General features: G+C 40.5%; 1 protein-coding gene across 2 annotated transcripts in view; it reads left to right on the top strand.

The window, feature by feature from the left end:
- Positions 1 to 20676, top strand: part of ntn2 (netrin 2) — a 75486-nt gene extending 54810 nt beyond the window's left edge. For both annotated transcript variants that reach the window (XM_041815785.1, XM_041815784.1), the window contains exons 4-7: positions 3267 to 3416; positions 9657 to 9710; positions 16757 to 16831; positions 16923 to 20676. In XM_041815785.1, coding sequence (XP_041671719.1) covers positions 3267 to 3416; positions 9657 to 9710; positions 16757 to 16831; positions 16923 to 17308 — 665 coding nt within the window. In that variant the 3' untranslated portion in view covers positions 17309 to 20676. The remainder of the gene's footprint in view (positions 1 to 3266; positions 3417 to 9656; positions 9711 to 16756; positions 16832 to 16922) is intronic.
- The last annotated feature ends 5077 nt before the right edge of the window (positions 20677 to 25753 follow it).

Raw genomic sequence — 25753 nt, 5'->3', positions numbered from 1 at the left:
TGTTGTCCCATTCTTGTCTGATGTAGGATTCTTGCTCAGCAGTCCTGGATCTTCTGGATTTTAAATTTTATGGTGTGCCACATATTTTCTATTGGTAAAAGGTCTGGACTGCAGGCAGGCCAGTGTAGCACCCAGATTCTCATGTGAAGCCCTGCTGTTGTGATAGACGCGATATGCGGTTTAGCATTGTCTGTTTAAATATGCAAGGGCTCCCTGAAAGAGACTTCTGGATGCATATGTGGCTCTAAAATCTCTATATACTTTTCAGTATTGATAGTGCCTTTCCAGATGTGTAAGCTTCCCACGCCATAGGCACTAACGCAACCCCATACCATCAGAGATGCAGGCTTTTGAACTGCGGTTCCATCTGTGTTTCCCCTCCCAAATTTTCAAATTTTGTTTCATCTGACCACAGAACAGTTTTCCATTTTGCCTCAGTCCATTTTAAATGAGTTTTGGCCTGGAGAAGATGGTGGCATGTCTAGATTGTGTTCACATACGGCTTTTTCTTTGATGATACAGCTTTTACTTGCATTTGTGGATGGCACAGCCAATTGTGTGGACAGATGATGAGATGATTCCTGGAAGTGTTCCTGAGCCAGTGCAGTGATTTCCAGTCCAGAATCATACCTGTTGTTAATGTAGTGCCGCCTGAGGGCCTGAAGATCTGATTTTTTTTTCACTAGAACCACATACTTTTCTGGGCTCTTGTTAACCTTCATTTTTGAGATGTGTTGCTGCCATCAAATTCAAAATGAGCCCATATTTCTCATGAAATGGTAAAATTTCCCAGTTTAAACATCTGATATGTTAACATTTTATCGTGAATAAAATATGGGTTTATAATATTTGCAAATCATTGCATCCTGTTTTAATTTACATTTAAACTTTGCAATTTAACTCTTTTTTGAATTGGGGTGACATAGCATCTTGCTACTACAAATTTAAAATGCACATGCGCAATAGTAACATTAGACAAAATATGTAAGTCACGTGATCAGCAGCATGTCATGCTGCTACTTCTTCACTGTTTGAGAGTAAAAAAATTCTAGTTTACTTGTTTTTATGATTAATCTAGATAAAAATACCGTCTGAGATCACCATTAGCACTCAGGCAACTAAGCGTTACACATGAAGAGGCAGTGTATCCCTGCATGTAACGAGCTACAGGTGATACTGCAACCACAGTTACACTGGCATTATGTGGAAGAATGCTCAAATACGCAAGGCTGATCATAAGTCATAATTTTGCTACTAGCAGAAACACATCATCCTGCTATGTTTGCATTAATATTTGGTTGGTTAATGGCTCAGACATATGAGATGTGTGATGTGTCAGCTGCAGTTTGAGCTCAACACGGTGAGCTTCAATGGATAAATGGATAAAATATAACAGATAGATTTGGAGTTAAAGTCACAGGGCTGATTATGTCAACTAAATGTAACTTTGAATGTATCTAGTACATTCCCATCATCTGGCTGAGACTGATGTAGAACGCGTTGATGGAGCAACCGTCCAGAGGTCCTTTTTGTGAAAACAAACCCCTATCATTGTAGTCCTGCTTCTTACCCTGCCATAAGCAGATGTCTTTTTTATGTAGGTTAGCTTGAAAGTCTTGCAAAGTATCCTTAAAGCTAAGGTTTCCTGGTTGGGATTGCGTGACTCAAATGTTGGGGATTTTGCACGGATACTGAAGCATCAGATTTACGTCTCAGCTTCAAACACAGCGCAGTCACTTTCACACCTGTGGAGCGGTTGGCCTTGCCGGAAAAGGCGAACGTGTTTCTGAAGATCTGAGCTGCAGTTAATCCCCCCCTTCCCACCCTGCCGCCAGACGCACACACGATCACTCCTGGGTCAGTTTCAGCCATTTAAAGCCTCCCTCTGCCCAGTCAACAGGTGGTAGGGTCCTCAGTCTCCCCTCTGTTGTAAGAGCTAAAAAATGTCCGGTGCAAATAAACACATTCACAGTTCCGTCAAGTGGCTGGAAGGAACCGTGGCATGTTAGCAGCTGCCTTTCTCTGGCAGGACCTGCAACAAACTGCTGGGTTACAGGGTTTTTCCCCCAAAGTGTAATTTTGGCCTTTCTTGTCTTTTCTTGATAATCTTGGACAATTAAAGCTATCGTGTTACAGTCAAGTTCACTTTTGAAATTTTGCTCAAGTCTTTGCCTGTTTTTCACATTGGGAACGAGAAAAAAGGCAGGATGGTCAATGTGCATTTCATTGTTCAAGTTTTTGGATGGCATGCGAGTAAAAAAGTTCTAGTCTGTCGTTTATGTTGCTTTAACTGATGTAAAAACATGACATGGGATCAGTAACACTGAAAAAGAGGATAAGAATGTCTTAAAGTTGTTTTTATATGTCACTTATGTGTTTGTTTGGTTGGACTGCTGTAAAATGTTAAGTAAGTGTTTATTACTTACAGAGCAAATTTCTGTTTTTATAGTGGGGACAGAGAAGCCGCAGGTTGGTTTATTCACTGTTGTTTATCTTGGTGAGCATAGCGGAGGCTCTGTTTACCAAAGCACTGTGTCTCACTCTTCCTTTTGCTATCCATGCTTCTCTTCCGTTTCTCACTCTCCGATATGTTTCTTCACTCTCTCCTAATAACATCTTTCAAAATTCTCTTTGAAGGCTCTGCTCCTCCATGCCAGCTCTTGTATTTAACAGCTCTTTAAATAGAAAAAAAGGGACTGAATAAAATCCCTGTGACCAGAAAAGAGTTGCCAAAGTTAGGTGGCTGGAGTATTTCTTCTGAATGCTAGCACTTTAAGAGCATGGATCAAACTTTCAGGAAGTAAAGAAACAGCAGAGCGTGTGGGACCAGGCAGGCGAACTGTGTTTTGGAAAGTTCAAGAAAGTCGAGAAGAGGGCACAAGGTGCTTGAATTGATCATCCATGATGTTCCTGTAGCCCCTCCAACTTTTTTTCTGTCATTTTCCTTGTCAGATGAGATTAGAAAAATCATCTCCCATCCCAAAATGTCTCTTTGTCTTTCCCACGAACAGATAATAGAGAACAGATTTCTTCTTCCTGTGTTCCCAACACAGAAGCAGACAGGAAAACAAGCTTTCAGTCCTAATTTGTATCTGTCTGCCAGCATAAAGCAGAGATGGCAGTAATATCAAATACCTGGCAGAGACTGCCATATCAAAAGAATAAGGCAGTGTCTTGAGTGCAATTTTGGCAACAAGTTTTGGTGTGACAGTCATATTGAACATTTTCTTCTTCCTCTTCACACCTGTCTCCGTCCCCCACGCCAGCCTGTGACTGCCACCCTGTGGGAGCCGCCGGCAAGACGTGCAACCAGACCACAGGCCAGTGCCCCTGCAAGGACGGTGTCACCGGAATCACCTGCAACCGCTGTGCCAAGGGCTACCAGCAGAGCCGCTCACCTGTGGCCCCCTGCATCAGTGAGTGATTTACAAATATGCAACTACAAGTCATTTAATATGCAACTGATATCTCACACTATCTCCTGCTGCTTGGTAATCCTAACAGTGAATAGGGATGGGAATTGATAAGATTGAATTGATACCAATGCTGTTATCCTTTCTCTATCAATCTTATTCTTTATAGATTCCTTTATCAATTTCTATGTTGAAAAAAAGTAAACCTGCACAGGCTGTCTGTGTCAATAACACACATTTTATTACGAGGCTCTGTTCATTAAGGAAGATAAATAGCTGCTCTGTTAAATTACATCTTTCTTCTGTACAAAGTCAGCTGTTCTTGTACAGAAAGATAAGGATGTCTGCTTTTTCAGGGCGAGTGATGGTAGCCTGGGATCTAATGTCACTAGTGAAAAACACAGCATCACTCAGTCCACCACCTCCACCATCTAAAATAGATCGATTGAGAGAATATGAGAGAAAATGTACGGCATTTTTCATTTATAGTGAACTCAGAAAGTATTCAGACCCCCTTCCATTTTCTCAGTTTGTTTATATTGTAAACTGATGCTACAAATTCATTTTCTCTCTTATTCTTCTACATTTGGTACCCCATCATGACAAAGTGAAAATAAAATGTAAGACATTTTTGCAAATTTATTTTAAAAAACCCTGAAATATCACATTGACATACAGTGCTTAACAAATTTATTAGACCACCTGTCATATTTGTCTCAGAGACCGTCCAGCATCATGAAGTGCTTTAATGTGGACTCTTTCATTTTAAGTGAGCTCTCGATGTTTTACCATTTTAAACAGGAACGAGGAATTTCAAACTGAATTCACCTTTTTATACCCAAATTTGAGCTGACTCACTGGGCTTCTCTGAGAAGTCAGAAATTAATCAAGCATAACTTTCAACCACTGAAACTCATTTTTCTGTTCAGGAATGCAAGTAAATAACTATAATTTGACATATTAATAAAGAAATAATAATGTGCTTTACTATTTTTTCAGGGTTTTTTTGTAAATCAGTGAATTTGAAAATTCATGGATAACAATAATAATTATATTTTAGCATTAAAAATATCATCTGGGTTAAAGAGCTTCTACATATTGGTGTATTAACATTGCAGAAACATAAAAAATGATTTTGGTAATTACCAATACTGTTAAGGGCAGCTGTGGCATAAACCTTACCTTGGGTGGTGGTCTAATAAATTTGTTAAGCACTGTTTATATTCAGACCTTTAATCAGCTCTTGGTTGAAGCACCTTTGGCAGCAATTATATCCTCAAGTCTTTTGGAATATGACACAACAAGTTTTGCACACCCAGATTGGAGAATTTGCTGCCATTCTTCTTTAAAAATCCTCTCAAGCTCAGTCAAGTTGGATGGGGGCCGTCTGTGGACAGTCATTTTCAAGTCTCTCCAAATTGTTGGTAGGGTTCAAGTCAGGGCTCGGGCTGGGCCTCTCTAGGACATTCACAGAGTTGTCCCTAAGACCCTTTTGTCTCATCTTGGCTGTGTGCTTAGGGTCATCATCATGTTGGAAGGTGAACATTCAGCCCAGTCTGAGGTTCTGATACTGCTCAGGTTTTCATTGAGGATATCTCTGTACTTTGCTCCCTTCATCTTTCCCTAAACCCTGACCAGTCTCCCAGTCCCTGCTGCTGAAAAGCACCGCCACAGCATGATGCTGCCACCACCATGCTTCACTGTTGGGATGGTATTGGGCAGGTGATAAGTGCTGCCTGGTTTCATCCAGAGATAACGTTTAGAATTGAGGCCAGGTAGTTCAATCTTGGTTTCATCAGACCAGAGAATCTTCTTTCTTTCACTCTGACAGTCATTAGGTGCTTTTTTGCCGACTCCAAGTGGGTTTTCATGTGTTTTAAACTGAGGAGAGGCTTCTATCTTGCCATTCTCCCATAAAGCCCAGATCAGTGGAGAGCTGCGGTGATGCCTGTCCTTCAGGACTTTTGTCCCATCTCCACACAGGATCCCTGGAGCTCAGTCAGAGTGATCATCAGGTTCTTGGTCACCTCTCTCACTACGGCCCTTCTCCCCTAATAGCTCAGTTTGGTCGTAGCTAGCTCTTGGAAGAGTCCTGGTTGTGTCAAACTTCTACCATTTGAGCATTGTGGAGGCCACTGTGCTCTTGGGAACCTTCAGTGCAGAAGACATTTTTGCAGCCTTCTCCAAATCTGTGCCTTGCAACGATCCTGTCTCTGAATTCTGCAGGCAGTTCTTTTGACCTAATGGCTCGATTTTTGCTCTGAAATGCATCGTTAGCTATGAGGCCTTCTATAGAGAGGTGTGTGTCTTTCCAAATCATGTCCAACTAATTCAACGTACCATAGGTGGACAATCAAGGTGTTAAAACATCTCAGCAATATTTCAAGTGTTGTTGCAAAAGGTCTGAATAGTTCTACTTTCTGTTTTTAATAAATTTACAAAAAAAATCCATAAAATTCTGTTTTCACATTGTCATGATGGGGTACTGAGTGTAGATTCAGAGAAAAAAAAAAAAAAAAAACGAGACCGAGACATTGCAAATTGTGCTGGAATTCTCATTCTCTGTTCTAGTTAATTTCTTTGATCAAAGTAATTTTTACTTTTTCCAACTCCTTTGTTGTTGTTTGCACTGACAGTGTCACATGACAGTGCAATGTTGCTGTTTTGCAAAGCACACAGAACTAAGTGGAAGGTGCTGAGCATTAGGGGAAATGATATCAAATGATCGGACTAGTTGGAACCAGTTCTCAAGTGGAATCGGCTGTTGATTCCCATTCCTAACAGTGACTCAGTTTGCAAAATGCTGACAAGACGTTGCATTGGGAAGCATCTATCTGACCAATAGGCCTTTTATAAGATAGAAGCTTTAACCTACACTACAACCACAGAGACTGCAGAGTAGACTTCAAGGTAGCCTTAAGTCATTTTGACTTGCAAACTTACTCTGCTCTCTGCAAGAATATAACATGTTTTTCTTTTTAGTTTTGCCATTGATTCTTATACTTTTATAAAGAAAACGGGGCCCAGATGTGAAATCAAGCTAACGTGTAAAATTATCTCTGTTGAACTATTGGCCTAAGTCATTCTAAAAGTGGTGTGAATCTTTAATTCAATCAGCTTCAATATGTAGGGTCATTTGATTTAGATTTTCAATTAAAATATCAGATTCACAATAAATGCTATACTTTCTGAGGGATGCCTATTTCAGGATCTGCTCATGTTTGCTGTTCAGTAAGAAGCTGATTATTACCTCCACCAAGGAGGTTACGTGATCGGCAGGGTTTGTTAGTTTGTTAGTTTGTTAGCAACATAACTCAAAAACTTATGGACGGATTTTGATGAAATTTTCAGGAAATGTCAGAAATGGCATATGGAAAAACTGATTAGATTTTGGGAGTGATCCGGATTACCGTCTGGATCCAGGAATTTTTGGGGGGGATTCTTTACTATTGGGAGATAGAGCTAATGGCAGAGGTCTGCGCTCTCAGAGTGCTTTTGTCATTATTATTATTATTATTATTATTATTAATATAATACCATAAAGCTCAGTCTGTTTACACGTGCGGTTTTTATTTTCATCCCATGTTTTATAAGCTGATGTGAGTGATGTAAAAACACAGGAAAACCTGAAGCAAAAGTCATATACAGTATGTGTATGTTCATAAGTTGAAAATTTGAATAAAAATGATCATAAATCTAAAGCCTTCATTGTTGATGAAGCTGCAGAGGTCCCAGTCTTATGTAATAAAGAGACTATGGATCTAGTTGTTCATAATGTCTATTCAGAATTAGCAGGGAGATTGATACAGCAATGCCATGAGTGCCAATCAGCACTTATTGGCTCTGGTTTCATTTAGCGGATCTCTGGGTGGTGGAGTAAAATGTGAGCTCTGGCATTTGAAACCTTCATATAGCACTTCATTTTTATTTTGCCAAAATTGTGTATTTAATTTGTCTGATCAACAAGGGAATGGCTGAATGTCTTACTAATCCACAGACAGTACAGTACATTAACAAAGCTGAGAGCTAGTTAATGTTAGCAGCATGCTAGCGCATTGGTGCCTCGTGCCTGAATTTACCGTAGAAGGTGGAGAGGGTGCATGGAGGAAAACAGCAGCAGCAGGTTTGTTGCAAGTCAATTTTTGCAACCCTCCTCCACCCCAGCTCCTCCTTTATTCTGCTTCTGACTTGATATTCTATTGTCATTGATGCTCGCTCTACTCTGTTTTTTGCTGCTTCTCTCCCTGCATAAGGCTTTCCTTGTAGGCACAGGAAAGGCAGGAATGTGTGCTGTTTCTTCATGTTGCTTTCCACAAAGGCTCATGGAAAGGCAGGGGGATCCCAGAACAGACACATGCCAAATATAGATAACAGCATAAGTGCAAAATAATAACTGCTAATGAAGAAAAATCATGTGTGTTTCTTGAAAAAGTGGCCATGACTAAAATGAATCATTTTGGTACTAAAATGAATCGATTTTGTTCTCATTACCCTACATGCTAGAGCTGAAATAAATGGAGCCTGCTTATTGTTCTCCAACCCTTCAACCATGTTAAACATTTTTGCACCTCTTAAACTGCTGTTGTTGCTCATCTACTTCACCAGGGTTTTAATTTACTGTGACAGTTGTGTATGTGGATTTTAAAACTTGCCACTGGCCCAAGCACATGCAGGCATGTGTAATACAGGGCTGCTTTCCACCACAATGTGTGCCAGGCGGTGCAGGCACACATTAAGCACACTCACAAGACAACCTCCACCAAAGCAAACCATGCCGCCCAGTGCTACACCGATCTGTGCCACACTGTGCCACATGCTGCCATGTTTTTTTCACACACATGCAGCTCCCAGAGCAGATGGTGGATGGGTGAGAAGGAGAAAACAACTGTGGTCATGGATGGCAAACCCCGCTCATTTGAGTGCCACTGAAGCATCCAGTGAGAACAAGACGGCTTGTGAATTTGCATTTAAGTAATACTGGATCCATTACATATGACACTAATGAAAACTGTGTGTGTCAGTATGGCATCATCATGGGCTTCTCACTTTCTTCTGGGGCTCCTGGACCTCACAACAGAAGACAAGCCCATTAAGAAGCCAATTAGTATGACGGCAGCGACCCTCATCTGAGTGATCCTTTCATCATCTGTCTGTCTTCACAAGATGTGGCCACGAGGGCACGCAGGCTCAAAGTGGCTTCTCGCAGCTGCGCCTGCCTTCAAAAAGCTCCATGCCCTTGTTTGTTTTTGTTGGCGGGGTGTCCATAATTTCAGAGAGACAACTGCTGCTTGTGCCTAAAAACAGCTTTTCCAACAACCCCCCTGCACCGCCCGCCAACACACTCCCACTCACTTGGTTCAAACCCTCAACCTCCAAATCCAATCAAAAGCAGATCCTTTGGGTGGATGCTAAGCCAGCGTTCCAGTAAGTCTCTTTACGGTAAAAGTAGAGGGCCCGTTGTTAGCATTAGCATTTGTATTGGGGGAGTTGCATACAATTAGAAGAGATGTCCTGGAGGAATTCCACGAGGCACTTTTTAGTGTAGCCAGCAGGCACAGAGAGGGAGGGCTGCATCTGTCTCAAGATGATCCAACCAAAATTGCCCTTTTGCCATCTGTCCATCTGTCTGTGCATGCCTGCATGGAGATTACACAGCAGTGTTAACCCAGCATCTGTCAGGGGAGGACAAGACTAATCTAGTGGAGCCACCTTTCCATTTGAACCAGTGTGCTGCTCAGATGTGTGCCCACTTTGAATGGCTTGACCTCGCCATATTGGATTACGTGGTGAATCTACTGAGTGTGACTAAAAATTCAAATGTGGTCCACTGATCTTTAAGAGTCTGGTCCGACAATTTCTCAGTGTATTTCTTAGAAATGACGGTGAAACCACCACATTAGTGTGAGGAATGCATGGTTTACACGAGCCTGTCTTCTCTCTAACCACCAATAAGCTTCACTGTCAGTCAGTCAGTGTTTATCTAGCATATCTGTCTGCCATGTCCCATGTGTTTTAACATGCAGAACTGACAAATGCCACAATCCAAGCTTACTGTATGACAGGCCTAGTAGAGACACAGTTTGTCTCAACTCTTAGCTTGAATCTCTTTCAATTTGGGGAAACCTCATTCCTTTGACCACACATGCACTCTACCAGGCATGCGGTCCAACAGTTACATCATATTTAAAAAGGTATGGATTCACATTTAACCAGTGTTGTATTTCCTCTGTTTTTCTGTTTTAGAGATCCCTGTGGTCAACCCTACAGCTGTGGTGAGCAGCACAGAGGAACCAGCAGGTTAGTAAATGCTTTCCGCACCTCGCCCATCAGCAATGCTGCTTTACGAGAGGAACAAAAACACATTTTTTCATAATCTGGACTGGAGTGTTGAGGTGTGGAATAAATATTAATGAAGGGTGGGTCTTTGCTTTTGAAATTTGCAAAGAAACCGGGGCCTGCAGAATTTTTCCATTGTCTTAAAAACCTGTGTCCTTGGCTCAGTTTCCCCAGCTTCTAACCTCAAGTTAGTAGAGCCTCGCTGTGCTCAAAGTATAGCTGTAACTTAAAGCCAAGGCCAGCAGATAGACAGCTGAGATGATTGGTTAAAGTTTTGCTGGGAGATCGAGCTGAAAGGAGAGTTTTGAGGCGTGAAAAGAGAGTTGGCAAGTGACTTGAGGGAAATTTGTTCAACTGTCCAATTTAGGCTCCAGTCAATTACCCTGCCCTTATTTTTCATTCTGTGGCTTTTTCGATTTAAGCAGTGGTGTTGATTTGGAAATGTTGATTCATTAGAAAGTTTATAACATAAATCATCACTCGGGCTGTAGCCCCCCACTTTGCCAATGACACTTTACTGCATAAAGATTTCTGTTTTTCCAAAGTTCTCTGCAACGAATGACACATTTGTCAGACAGCTGACCGTAAACGACAGCCTGACATATGGGCTTCTTCCATTTCAAAGGCTAAAGAAAGTTTGAGGATATGAGGTATTGGTTAAAGAATGTCTTGATTGGATTGACTGACTCTCTTCACGGGGTAAAAGTGAGGCTAAAGGTCAGACTTGGTCACACTGAGTAAAGGGACACATTGGCAAGGAAAACTAAGCTGATCTAAAGGTAATAAATGAATAATCTCGTCAAGGTTGGGGAAGACTGGTTAAAGTGTTTGTTAATTTTTGACAGTGCCAGGTTGACCACTAACTGTTTTACAGGGCGACTGAAGGCACTGGAGGAAGATGTATCAGGATGTAGATGTTTTTACTGGTGACTTTATGATCTGTTGACTCGGGATTGGTTGATCTGTGTTTTGTAGTGTTTTTATGTTTTAATGTTTCATATTTGTAACTCTGTGAATGTGCGGCTGCTTTTTCTGGCCAGGACACTCTTGTAAATGAGATTTGTAATCTCAGTGAGGCTTTCCTGGTAAAATAAACCAAAATACATCTAAATAAAACCAGGGCTGAACGATTTGGGAAAATAATCTGATGGCAATTTTCTTTTTCCAACATTGCAGTTTAATTTTTTTTAAGTTCCTCATCTTAAATTATTTTATTATAGTAATTCTAAATTATTCGGTATTATATCCACTACAGTATTGGATATGTAACACAAGGGCTTAATAATAAAAAAATCCAATTGTGCAAATTTGATATTGTCATATTGATTGATCAGTCTTATTTTGATTAAGAAAAACAAACAAAAATGAGTAAAGCATGATGTCTTTTGTGAATTTTTCTTTAAAAATGGCACCTGAATATCTGCATGGCATGTACAGAATAACACTTATGCTGCAATAAAAGCCTCGTAACACTATTTTAGAGGGCCCAAATTACCTTGTAATTTCACAGTGATAAGTTAAGTATTTAGCAATATCTCAAGAATAAGGGGGTAATAATTACCTAGTCATTATTTGGCATTTTACCAAGTAGTAACTTGGTAATGTTAAGGAAGTGTTCACAGTTATAATGCATTCATTATCAAGTAATTCCTCATAATATTGTGGCGATTCTCTGGTAATTAGGTGGAATTTACCCTAACCATTTAAACCTAACCCTAAGACCTCACCCCCTAAATCTAACCCTAAAAAATACTCGAAAACTATTCAGGAAAAAAACTCACTTTAATTTAGTGGGCCAAAATAAAGATATTGCCTGGGAATTATCAAACAACTTGCATAGAAATTATCATCTTATTTCTAGGACATTACCTGGTAAATTACCACCTAATTAACAACAGTAGCTGATGACTTAAGCACTGTGGAAGAGGAGCAGATAATTCATGTCACCTCAGATTTTAATGTGTGGCTGCAGTTCAAGTCCAAGACATAGTCTGTTCCATCTAAGCAGCTCTAGCCTTATTCCCATTTGGAACATCCTACCTTTGTGGGTTAGGTTTTTCTGCTGTTGCTTCAGTCAAGACAAAAGCCCAATCAAAGCTGGACACTGAAAATGAAGTGAGAGAGGAAGATAGTCATTAAGTTTTTATTTCAGGAATTGTTTATCTTAAGACAGTCAAATTTTGAACACTTTTTAAGGCAGTGGTTGTTGTTATTTCTACAAAATTTTGTTGTTTGTATTGTCATAAATTCTCAAAAATAATAGAAATTTCTTTGCAATAATTGTGGCTGACAATGTGTTTGTCATATGTTCACATATTTCTACAGGCCGATTTGTACAGTGAGGGGTAGGGGTGGCCTGAAAATATTTTAATCTGGCAAAGGGGGGTCCAACGGAAACATTTTGGGAACCACAGAGTAAGAGGGTTTGGGTTAGGGTAAAATACCACCTAGTGATGACTACAGGTAAATAATTCCTCTGGGTTACTTGGAAAAATGCCAACTTATTACAATATAATTACCACTTTGTTCTTGAGAATTTACTGGATAACTACCACTTATTAATCTAAAATTACTAGGTAATTTAGGGCCAACTAAAATTAAGTGCTACAAAAGTATTAAACAGTATTAGACACATATTTCATGCCAAAGAAATATCACACCCTCTGCAATTTGAAAACCTTGATTTTTAACCTCTTAATTTTGACCAATTGCCCTGCCTTACCGCTTACCTAAGCTAACTAGCCACTGGCTTTAACTTAATATTGCCATACAGACAATATCCAAAAATAGGCATGAAAAGACTCAAGTTTCCCACAAAATATCTCAACATTCCTTTGGATTTTATCATTTTCTTCCGTTCTGTCTGTTTTTCCTGATTTATTGGGCCTCTCAGGCTTTTTAGAAAGGGTCCACAAAAATGCACATGCCAGTCTTCCTTCTGTTTACCACCTCCATGGGAAAATGTCTGAGGGTCCTTGAACACAAGAGTTGTTGATCGCCAATTCACCTCAGGCTCAAGAGCATTTCCCCCATCTTTCTCCTTCCTAAACTACCATAGAACGGGCATCACCATTAGAAACCCAGAGCCCCCAAATGTTTTTGTGTAAGGGGCGGTGGATGCAATTTGTCCTTGTCATGGCACAGCAAGAGGGGCTCAAGGGAACGGGGGGCATCAAGAGCCCAAGAGCCAATTGTGAGTGTTTTCATTGGGCTGGTCTTCTGGGTCAGTGGGCGATTGACCAAGAGCTTTTCCAGGTGAACAGCCAGCAGTAAGTGACTCTTCATGGGAAACACACAGACACTGTCTCTTCGCCAGCACTTCCCCACAGATAGCTTCAGGCCAGCAACTGTATACCACACACAAGCACACAGTGGCAGTAATGAAATCCATGCACATCTCATACAAATGCATGCCTGTCACAGTTGCATGCACTCTTGCATGATAATGATCTGTACATGAAACCACACGTTCACTTAGAATTCAAAAGACAAGTTAGGAGACCTCGCATCATTTCTGAGAGACTTTCACTAATGTGTAATACTCACACAAATCCATCCACACCAACACCTCTGCATCTGTCAACATCTACACCTCGGCTCATAGTTTTCCTTTTAAAGTCACCCAGGTTATTGGAAGCTGCCATCTGCTCTCTCTTTCTCCCTTTCTTTCCTCTTCCCTCCACTCTCTGGCTAATAAAATCTCCAGTGCTCTGATATACAGCCAAGCCTCCTGGACATTTTTATGGGCTTCTTGGTCCCCTGTTTCTCTCTCTTCTTGCCCTCCTTCCAGTTCTCCACCCCCCCCCCCCCAAAAAAAAGGTGAAGTACACAACACCCAGACTCTCATGCAACCAGAATTTCTCCCTCTCACGTAACTTTTGTAATAGGGGTGTTTTATATCCAGCTATTTTATTTGGTTTGCTTTAGGAAGCAACATGACTGAATGGTTTTCCTTTTGAAGGCCTTACAACAGATTTAAGTCCAACGAGCGGCATGTGGTTTTTCAGTTTCATGCCCTTGCATTCCAAGCATGGTCAGCTTTCGTGCCCCCTCACTAAAACCAAATGGAAGCACATTTAGAAATGACCTTCTGGGCGTTCTCTACGTTTAGTCAATCACTTTTATTTTCCTTTCCTTAACCCCGTGTCCCTCTCATAGTTGTGTAATTGAAAAAGTGGATCCAAAATTCCACGCTCCATAAAATTCAGTGGCGTAAAGTACAGTAAGGCCGTGCTAATGATCAACAGCGTCTTCTCTTTCTTGACACAGCCGTTAACGTTAGCTACCAAGAGCAATATTTTAAAACAGCAATGATTGTTGAATTTCATGTCATTTGATACCCAATGAGAGGACTTTGTTTTTAAAAGTTCTCTTAATTTTGCCTGCTTTCTTTATTCCCTATTACTTTCTGCTCTCTGCTTATGGATAAGGCTGGGTATTATCTGAGGGGTTTTTTGTTGTTTTTTTTTTACTGGTGCAATATTGATACTTTAAAAACGGCACCAGTGCCTCAAAACATGATAATGGTCAATGACATCAAAAATAATTTTAGAATTGCAAAGTTAACTAAGAACTTCAAATTGAGCCCTATTTTAACTCTTACAATAAAAAAAACACAATTAACAATTTTACTTAAATAACAAAACCATACCCAAATACAATACACTGTATTTTCTTTTAAATACTCCACCCTCTACTTTCAACTGCATCTCCTGATTCTTATTTTTACTAATTTATTAATGCATTAGTCCTACTAAAAAAATCAAGATCTCTTTTACAAGGGTGATAGGGTTATAAAGTCTGTTGTTTATATGCAAAAAAACTAGATGTCACCTCTGCATAAGTAAGGAACCAGGTCTTTCCATGAATTCCAGATTCACTCCTGCTGTTGAACTAATGCGCATAATGCACTTTATGTGATTTTTGCTAGCTGCAGAACAGAAAGGGACTAAAATTCGCCCAGCTTAACACTAGAACCACTGTGGATCTCTATATACCTAAAACAGCCAATGGGTCAAATTTACCTGTCATTAAAGTGCCTGATTTTCATGAATAGCACTGATCGAGGACTGTTAATTAGCCACTGAAATTGAACAGCTTATTAACCACAGATAGCGAACTAGATCACTGTTGGTAGAGGATCCGTCACATAGAAAATCATCTTTGGACTGACTGCCAATCCTGAAACTTCCTCATCAAGGGATTCTTATTTGTTAAAAGCACAGAGATTACCTTTTGACATTTAACAACGGTAAATGTCTTTATTTCCTGTTGTATCCATGTTAAAGGTTGATTCATTGACTTCTGATGAGGCATTGCTGCAACAGAGAGAAGGTATTTCCATTGCACCATCTATTTATTACTAGTGTAATATAAAACAGTGGGATAATCAAGGCTTTCTTGTGGGGTAAATTTAACCTCAATGGTGGTTCTAGATATAAATGTCCATTAACAAAATTTGGGTTTAGGCAAAGATTTTTTATGACACCAGGTGCTATAAAACAAACTTTTAGAAAAAGTCAGACTGACAGTCTTTAAAACTGTATACACATTAAGTAAGATACAATTAAAGAACAGCCTTGGGTAAATTTTACCCATTGGCAGTTCTAGTGTTAAAGTCAGAATACTGCTCTTCCTCTCCTTCATTGATCATAGAGACACTGATACGCTGGTTCTGTCTACTGTCTGCTTTCAACATTTAATACTGAGAGTGACAAATCAGAGAAATAGTAGTGGAGTGGCAGGAGTTAAAGGTTCCTGCCTGCTAGTTTATAAATGATCCTGTCTGTTGAGACAAGCACTCTAATAGACCATGCAGTGTGCCGCTTTCTCTCATTTAAGACCATCACTCATTTATGATTGTTCCTTTCCTCCACTATAAATATAAAGCAAAACTGATCCATCCAGATCATCAAAAAGAAGAAATAAAAGCCATGTCGGTATTGTAAATAATTGAGAAATATCTTAAAAAGAAGTCTAAATAGGGGCGCAGGTGGCCTAGTGGTTCAAGGTGAACGCGGTCAGTGATGTGAAGCAAATCACTGGAAAAAAAATTCATGCATGTGCTCTATTTGACTGGATGTTAAATTTTCTTGGTCACCATAGCAAGTGGTGTACACACTTACAGTCATTTAAAATGAATGCTGAAAATTATCATTGAGGATCAAGGTAAACTTTGGGCCCTTGCATCTAGAGAGGTAGTTGGTGAGAAATTCAAGCCAGGTTCCAAGTGTAGTTTTTCTGTTTATATAAGGAGAGAAAACTCATTTATAAATGACAACTTAACCAACCTGAAGTTCGTCAAGAGGAACGCTGAGATGGGTCACCCAGCCAAGAAGTCAATTTGAACTGTCACTATCCTTATTCTAACACCTCATCACTGGTGGCTCCTCCTATGAGTGGTCAGTAGAGGTCATCTATTCAATGTGTGGTCCCAGTCTTCACACTGGCAGCCAAGGACTATTCACACAAATCCAACCATGACCTGCTTCCAGCACACTCTGTGTTTCCTCAAGATCCCAGAAAACATGTCAAAGTGAACACTTTTACTACTCTGGGGTGTTTCACTTGCCTCCCAGCTCTAGACGTTGCAGTGGCTTGTTGTGTGATTTGTCAGAAGTTGTATTTTAGCACATAAAAACCAAACAAGCATAGCGCTTTAAAATCTGCTCCAGTCCCCTTGTTGCTTTTGGTTTTGTTAGTGGATATATTTTGGTGTGAGGGCAGAAGTGAATGGGCTTACTTGCTGGAAATTGAGTTGTTTTTTTGATGTGGCTGAGAGTTACTTAGTTGTTTTCCAGCAAGTGACAGTTTCAATGATATGTCTGTGTCAGTTAGCACTTTCATAAAACACTGTGAAACGGTGTAAAAAAGCCTTAAGGTTATGGTTACAGTACAAGTGTGTAAGTACCCCATTATGTGTGTAATTTGAGTATTGTCAAGGTGATCCATGCAGTTACAGCCTGCTGCAGATAGCTAAATGTTTCATTTCTTCTTGAATTTCACAGACTGTGACTCCTATTGTAAACCAGTGAAGGGCAATCTGAAGATCAACATGAAGAAATATTGCAAGAAGGATTATGGTAAAAGAATAATCATTAAATTTGATTTATGATTAGAAGTATTGTTTGAGAAGAATTCATCTAATTGTCTTTTTTATTTATACTTCCTCAGCGGTCCAAGTGAACGTCCTGGACATGGAGACGGTAGGAGACTGGGCCAAGTTCTCCGTGAATGTGGTGTCTGTTTACAAGAGCCGCGGCGAGCCCCTGAAAAGAGGCGACAACATCCTGTGGGTGCACATGAAAGACCTCGCCTGCAAGTGTCCTAAGATCCAGATGAGCAAACGATTCCTGGTGATGGGCGGCAGTGACGGCGGAACGAGCCCAGGTGCAGGTCCAGGAGTCGGGCCTGGCGGTGGTGCAACTAGTCCAGGGGCAGAACGTGTCGGCCTTGTGGCCGATAAGAACAGCCTGGTGATCCAGTGGAGGGACGTTTGGACGAGACGCTTGAGGAAGTTCCAGCGCAAAGAGAAGAAGGGGAAGTGCAGCAAAGCATGATGGGAAAGCAGAGTTTACCTCCCCCCTACATCATAAACCCACATCCACTGATCCCCAAATCCTCTGTTTCCCCCTATCATGGGAACTCTGCACATTAGAAAGACTGCATGTACCCTACCTGATTTAAGGACCACGTTTTTTGTATATTGTATAATTATTTTACTTTTTATTTTTCAAGTATTGTCTTTGCTATGTCTTTTGTCCAATTGGTTTGCCTTAAAAAGGGACCATTAAAAAGGGTATGAAGTATAAAAGCAAACGCCATCCCCTCTCTCGGTGACGACAGCGGAAATGTCCACTCGTCCTCCAAGTACGACCCCCACATCTTCCCCCCTGTCAACACTGACAGTCTCCTGCCACTTTTATACCAGTGCTCACACTTCACAAGCTTCTCTGTGGATTTTATTCAACAGTGTCAGAGAGACTGACTGATGTCACAGCTTGGATCAGAATCACCTGACAACCTTTCAACATTTGCAGTTTCATTAAAACAGGCCTACTTGCTCCAGGTCTCTGCAGTAACTTCTACAGACTGTTACTTTAAAACTCTCGTCCCGTGAGGAACCAAGGGCTCCCTTTGCAGGGACATTTTCCACAGCAAACCTCAGTCTCTCCACCACTGCTGCTGCCACCAGACATCCCTCACAGAATAAACTGCTCCTGTAGGCTATTTGATGCCACTGCTCTTATTACAGCTCCTATTTGTCAAGTGGTTATGTGTCTATCTCATCCATCCCTATCCCAGCCGCATCCTTCTTTGAGATATTGCTTAATGTTTGATTTGAAGCAGGACAAACCCTGTTAGCATGTATGAGTCACATTCCAGCCCTCCGGGATTGCGCCTCTTCACCACCAGTCCCTCTTAGCAGTGGTTTATGAAGTCATGCATCACCATCATGACTCATTGCTTGTCACGTTTTGTGGAAGACAGATTAAGCGTTGTGGACAAATGGCTGGATTTTCAGAACAATACCAATATTTCCAAGGAGACGTTATGGATAATGTCTTCCGATGGGTAGCGGCCCTCCAGATGTTGCTGTGTGGCCGATGTCATGTCTTTGTATTTAAATGTCTGAACATTTTCCTGATGTGTCCAGTGACTGGCAGGGCTTTTGCTTGCCAAAAAAAGATAATGAAACGAGAGTTCCTTTTCATGCAGTAAAAAAAAAAAAGGAGAAAAAAAAGGAAAAAAAAAAAAGAAAGAAAAACCAAGGCGGATAAACAACATAGTTGTGTTTTTCTCTAGCATATTTTGACAAAATGAATGAGGCTGGAAAGTTTTAAGTGCTCACTGATTGTATTATGACATGAGAGGATCATATAACATTCCTCATGTGCTTTGTTATGTTTGCATGTTTGTGGTTTTTTGCTGATCCATCAAAACCTTACAGTGAGCAGACTAAGACCTTAAACCAACACGAGCATCGAGATCCAAAGCAAAGTCATCTTCCCCCTACTTGCCTCCCCTCACACAGTCCCTGTCATCCTTTGCCAAATAAGCATAGTCAGTTTTTAAATTCAATTAAGAGACTATGGAAGTCAGGACCAAGTGAAACCACAAAGAGAGCCGTCTGGTTGCTCTCAAGCTTTTTATCTGCCTTTTACTGTTATTTCATTTTGTAAAGCACATTACAATTTATTTAAATAGAGTACAAGATAAACACACAGTTTTGAGGGACGCATCAAGCCGGCGTGTGTGCCGACAGGCATGTCATGCTAGCTTGTGGTTACGCCCCTCTGGCTGCGGTGGTATGTTTGGTTTGTCATCCATCCAAAAATGTCTCTTCTCTGCTCTTTTCTCCATATCAGCCACCACCCGCCCCCCAAGCTCTCTCTTGAACCCTTTTTGCATGTTGTGTATTCAGTGTTTCTAGATAAGTGGCAGCTTAAAACAAGGCTGTCAGAACTCTTCGGTGGTGTACTGCATTGCACTGTACTTCTTGTTTCCACATCTTTGGAGAATGTATGTCAAACTGTGAAGAACACAGTCATGCAGGTGTATGGTTTGATTGTGTTTGTGAAATATTGTTACTAAGCTTAAGAATGTGGACGCTGATGCTATTATAAACTATGAACAGGGTTAGATGTTGTTCAAAGACTGTTGATATTTGTGCTTTTCTGTCTTATCATCTAATCCAAAAACAAACATGTAACCAAAATGAGTTATCACCCACTACGATTGCTGGTGTGAGACAAAACAGCAGTGATAGGCGAAAATCCCCACTGTTGGAATTTCACAAAAATGCAGAACCAAATAGTCAATGGTAGCTGTCTGATACAGCCTGTCAGACAGGTGGTGTTACAGTAGCAGCAGTGTCCTCTTCATGGTATAACTGATGGTCAAATTACGTGCTCCTGAGGCCTCCACTCCTGAAGCGCTCCAACACTTGGCAGTGTCCTTGAATGTGGAGTTTCATGACTCCTTCTCTTACTATTGGCTCTTCAGTGCCCACCCTGAATGTCGGACTTAAGATAAGAAGTGAGCCAGATGTTGTTTTTGGGGGTGGAAGTGTAGTCTTGTGAAAGCTATTTAGTGAGCCTCATAGGGAGAGCCGTCCTGTTGTTTTACGTTAACAAGCCGAGCAGTTTGGCAGTGGAACTGAGGCCCTAACGGCTTTACTTTTTTTTACCCCCTCCTTTGCAGCATTTATAGCACTCACAGGTGTGTGTGTGTGTTTGTGTGTCTAATTAACCCTACCCACGTAAACAAGTGATATGCACATGAAGTGAAAATGCAGAGAGGTTGCTCTCATTTGAAGGCAGCCACCCTTGACAATGAAGAATTTTCACTTCCTGGCATGATTTTCTGTTTCACTTCCATCCTGTTACATTTTGTTCATCAAGTCTCGACACATTTTTATTGTTGTAAATATGTACTGAACTTCCTCTGCCAATCATGTTGTCTTTTGTAATGCATCACTTGGCCCTGAATGACTCACGTGTATGGATGTACAAACCAGATGATGTTATATGGATGTCGAAACCAGAAACATATGCTTTTGTGATCACCACCAGAAGATGTGGTTCGAATATTACACAGAATGTATTCCTTTTTTGGATTTATGTTGTTTCCAGACAACTACCACCCGATTGCTAATGACTTTGAGGAGTAAAAAATGTGACAGGGGCTAAAGGACCTCTGATTTTCCGACAGAGGGAGCTGACACAACAAACCCATCACTTTCAGTATTAATGTCTTGAGAACAATCATTCACTCTCACAAAAACAGTCTTCCTACCGTTCTTCAGGAACAAAGGGATCCTTCCCTCACTTCAGTCTGGCCGCTCACTTCTGTTCAAGTTTCCTTGTACATTTTCCTCTGAGGCAATGAACCACTGACTTTTTAATCTAAATGATAAAAAATAAATTATTAGTTAATGAGCTGTGTGTTGTGTTGATCATCTCTTAAATTGCACTCATGAGTCTGAGCAGCAGAAATAATATCAAATCGATCTGTGTGGAAAGTATGGTCCCTGCCCTGCTGTGTTTCCACTCACAGGGGCTGGAGTGAGGTTTTTCGAGCGTGGCTCCCCTCCACTATGAACAGAGCGAGAGCTAAAGCTCTGTAAATAAACACAGAGGCACACGCAAACACACTTGAATGTGTACCTCACCTCTGAGGAAACCCAACTCCAGAGTCAGGTCCAAAGCAGGAAACTCCTTTCTCTCTTTCCCTCTCCCCCTCCCCTCTCTCACCTACAGTCTCCTCTCTCCTTGTCTCCCCACCCTCTAACCAAACAGCCTGCTCCATCCATCCTCCTGAAGGTAAATTACAGGAAAGCAACCATTTATCATCACTCTCCCCAGGCATGGCCATCAAGCCTTTGAGAAGAGAAGGTAGCTAACATCATTTACACACCACACATACATGACATATGTCTCTGCATCAAGCACGTCCATTCCTGGCCTCCAGTCAGGTTTCTATTCCTGTCCAGTCTCCATTACACCAAAACAGCATGAATTGCGGACAGCCAAATGGACAGTACAAATCCAGATTTATGGTCTACGGAGAGATTCTGCTAAAGGAAAAGACTTAGAGCTCAGTCTGGACGTGGGGGATTTGTTACTTCACAAGACTGACTGCATTCTACTAACTTTTTATACATCTGCCCTTGTCTCCATATCTCTCAACCGTATTGCTTTTTAATAGGACCAACACATTGGACAGAATGGCAGATGAAGAAACCTCCACTGGCACTTAACACTGAAACCTCCAGCAGACAGTGACGTTGGACTAAAAAACTCTAACTGTATCCACAACCACGTACAACATACTACTACTACTACAACAAGTAATAAGGATGTTCCCAGGCAGCTATATTCGTCTAAACTTGCATTTAAATTGCTTTTAACTGACTAGTCTAAAGGGCTCAGAAAACAGTCAAATTCATCAGTGTCATTGTGTCAGATAAGAGGCTGGTATGTGCCGAGTAGGGTGTGGCTAAAGTTAGCAGCTAGCTCTGCCAGCCTTCATTCCTCTTTGCAGATTGATGTTCAGTGTGGTTACTCATCACTTTGGATGAGTAGTTGTACATGAGTACAAGTTCCACTTCCATTTTCTAGTTTAAAACAATGCCCTATATGCTGTTCCTACGACAGGCTAAATGCTAAGCTTCTCATATTTATGTCCAAGGAAGTGCCGGGGGAATGCCCTGGCAGGAAGGCATTGGCCATTAACTGAAGCTACAGTGGCTACTAGTGGCAGGAGGCTTCATTACAGTCTTAAAAGAGTATTTGACTCGGATTTCAGGCCTGTGTTTAAAAGAAAGAGATAATGTGTGCTGAAACAAGCAGTTCTCAGATTTTCCCCTCGTGATGTCATGTGGGGAGTTAGTATCGCCCCTAGGCTCGGTTGGCCCTCCCAGCTTGGAAGAAAGTTCCGCCGACCTCTGGATCAGGACAGCCACATCCATTAAGCCAAATCCATTTCCTGACAGGGGCGGAGTCATACAGCTCATTAACATTTAAAGCCACAGACACAGAAACGGCTCGTTCTGAGCAGGGCTGAAACAGAGGTTTTTAGACATGCAAGAATCCAAAACTGGAGTGATTTTTCAGCAACAAACTTCCCAGGCATGTTCTGGGGACCACTAAGAACAAAATATACTTGTCTTAAGGGGGTAAAATATGTGACCTTTAAACTACTCGTTAATCTTGCACCAGCAAATTTGATATCAGAATTTAGCCATTAAGCAGGCTAACGGCAACAAATGTATGTATTTACTTATAGAATATAAGTTACAGACACTCCTGATCAAAATTTAAAGAACAGTTGAGAAATTTTAAGAAGTTGCAGTTTGCAGTTTGCTGGATCTTAAGAAGGTTCTAAATAGAGCTTGAAAATGCAAAAAGAAGAAATAGGAGTGGGAAAAAAAATTTGAGTAAGCAATTTATTGAAAACAACAATTAAACTGAAATAGGTTGTTTCTCTATTTTCTTTTGTTTTTATTTACAGTGGAAAAAATGTCATTAAATATCGTATCAGCCAAAATGAGTTTTAAAATATCGGCATATTGGATATCGGCAAAAATCCAATATCGTGCATCCCTAATCCATTGCTAAGCTAGCAACAAGCTAGCCCAACTGTCAGTCTGCAATTACAACTTAACAGCAGCAAATAGGGGTGGGCAATAAGGGAAAAATTTCATATCATTTTTTATTTTATTTTTTATGTTTTGCAAAATTACAGTCACGTTTTTATCATGATTTTTAATTTTGGTTTATTTAGACTATTTTGCAAGTTATTAACAAGTAAAAAAACAAAAAAAAAAATACCTATTTAAAATCCTAGCCCTACATGGAGAAAAGGTTGAAAGATCATATAAGACAGGGTACTGTTCAAACACTTTTTTAATTTAGGTAAGTAATTTAGCAAACTTGTTCCAAGTACAATTAACATCAAACAAAAATACTGACATGCAAAACTTCAAGTTCTCTTAGTCACAGCCTTTTTCTTTTGCTTAACTCAAAATGAGGAACAACTGAAACACAACAACATTAAAGTAAGGTGCACACTTGCTACCTAACAGGCACCATATCAGTCTAGTGACTTCAATTTGTTTTTTGAGGTAGCACACTCATGTTAATAAAATCCAATCAATATTAAAAGTGCAATAAACAGAACCAAACATCAAGAAAAGCAAGTTTTAAACAACACTCATCAAATACAAATTTCACCTCTTGTTGTTAAATAATGCACTTCAGCCATGTAAACTTAACTTGACTTAAAGCTTTTGCAAAACTTTCAGTGAAGATTGGCTTAACTTTCACAAGGTAAATAAATCAACATATTGCAAAGGATTAAACAAAAATGTAAACTTAACTAACTGCTTTAAACACTTCAAGTGTAATCTAATCCAGAAGAACCACAAAAGTCAGTGCAAAACATGTTTGGTCACTGTGAATAGGAAAATAAAGCAGCAGCTTTTGTTTCAACACAGATTTTTAGCCAGGAAAACCAGTTTATCCATTTTGTCTGGCTTGAGGGTTTGCCCTTTGGCAGGTAACTACTTTGCCACCAATGCTGAATACTCGTTCTGAGGGAGCACTTGTTGCTGGGATGCACAAATACGAGCTAGCTGGCTAACCCTGGGAAAGTTTCCCTCGTGGAGTCTCCACCATGAAAGAGGATCCATCTCACTGTCAGCATTTGGTATGGACAGGTAGGCTTCAGTTCACCAACTATAGCCTCTTTGAGAGATAGGGGAGTAGATGTGGCAGCTGAAGCAGGTAAAGTGCCTGATGTTTTCAAAAAGCTGGCAAGTGTTTTTCTTTTTTTACTTGGTTGTGTTGGTACTTCTGCCTCAGAGCTCTGTGATGTGGAGGGGGATGAAGATCGATGCTGTTGTTGTTCTTGTGCAGTCAGCAGGGACTCCAGCTCAGACACAGCTCTGGCTTGTATTCCCTCTTTCTTGTCAGTGTCAATGTATTGTGTCTTAAACCTTGGATCGACAAGAGAAGCCATATCAGCAGAGCATCAGTGATGGGATCTTGGTATTTTTCAATGAGGTAGCTGAGGATAGCTGTCTTCATAAATTTTGTAAGTTCACTGTCATCATCACTTGGGTTGAGGAGGCTTACTTTAAGCAGGTGCAGCACTGGCTTTACAAAGGAAACACTGACACAGTACTCACCTGAAAGGGCATCAGTAAAATCCCTTAGTGGACCCAGGGCTTTCTTCATGGACTCCATCACATCAAGCTCTTGCCATGTTAGTGACAAGTGCCTCGTCTTCTTGTCCGCTTTCAGGACTTGAGAAATGGCCTTTTCTTGGTCCAACACACTTTCAACCATTGCAAGTCTGGATTCCCATCGTGTCGGTGACTCTGTTACAAGTTTTTCTTGGGGTAGTGTCAGTTCAGTTTGAGCCTTCATCAAGTCCCTCTTTTTCTTCCAGCTGAAGGAGAATGTACTGACCACTTTTTTTGCAGATGGATGTTGTGGGATCAACACAAGGACCTTTGGCACCTTTTTCTAGTACAAGAAGAACAAGATTTATTAATCAGATCAAATGTAATTTAAATCAACAAAATGTAAATTTGAATACACAATGGTCTTATTTTCAAATTTAACTTTCATGAAAAAGAGATTATACTCATAAGTTATGCTTGTTATTTTTTCGTACTGGCAATATATAACATTCAAATAAAATCTTTATATTGTAGACTTATCATTTTTGTCTGTCTACTGTAGTCTGTTATTATAATAAAGTGGCATGTTATCATAAACAAACTCATTATTAAAAACAAAAACATGATTAATTAATACTGCTGCAATTATTGCTTTTTTAAATAATAGTTTTTTTTTTCTATCCAATCCTCTTTAGTTAAAGCAGTCTGGGCTTCTTTAACTTTGCACATATCTATATATCTTTATGCTATAAATAAGGTAAGAAATTAATGTTATTTTATTTTACGCTGACTTACCAATGGCTAGGTGAAGTCTATGCCCAAAGCACGGCAGACGAGTCCAGCTGTTGAGGTCCACGGCTTTCACCATGTTGGCCCCACTGTCTGTGGTCATGCAGGTCATATGATCCTCTTTGAGTCCCCAGCTGTCAAAAGCATCCTTCAGACCTTGTGCTATGAGCTCACCCGTGTGGTCTTCTGGGAAGTATGTTGTTTGAAGAGTCACACTGCAGAGCTCCCAGTTGTCAATAAAGTGAATTGTCAGACTTAAATACAGCTCTGAAGTGCGGCTTGACCATAGATCACTTGTTGTTGCAAAAAACTTGGCGTGTTTAACTTTTGATTCCACCTTGTTACGACATTCTGAGAAAAGTTGGGGAATGGCGGTGTTCGAGAAGTATTTGCGACTGGGTAACTCATAATGCGGATCGACTACTTTAAGCAGTCTTTTGAACATTTTCCATACTTTGGATTGGGATCATATCCTTTGCAAGATAGAACATTAGTGCTTCGGTTACATCTCTCCAGCGCTTACTTG

Source organism: Cheilinus undulatus, linkage group 20, assembly GCF_018320785.1.
Source record: "Cheilinus undulatus linkage group 20, ASM1832078v1, whole genome shotgun sequence".
In the NCBI taxonomy this organism is placed as follows: Eukaryota; Metazoa; Chordata; class Actinopteri; order Labriformes; family Labridae; genus Cheilinus; species Cheilinus undulatus.
Note: the sequence above shows the minus strand (reverse complement) of the source record. Positions and strands in the feature narration are given on the sequence as shown.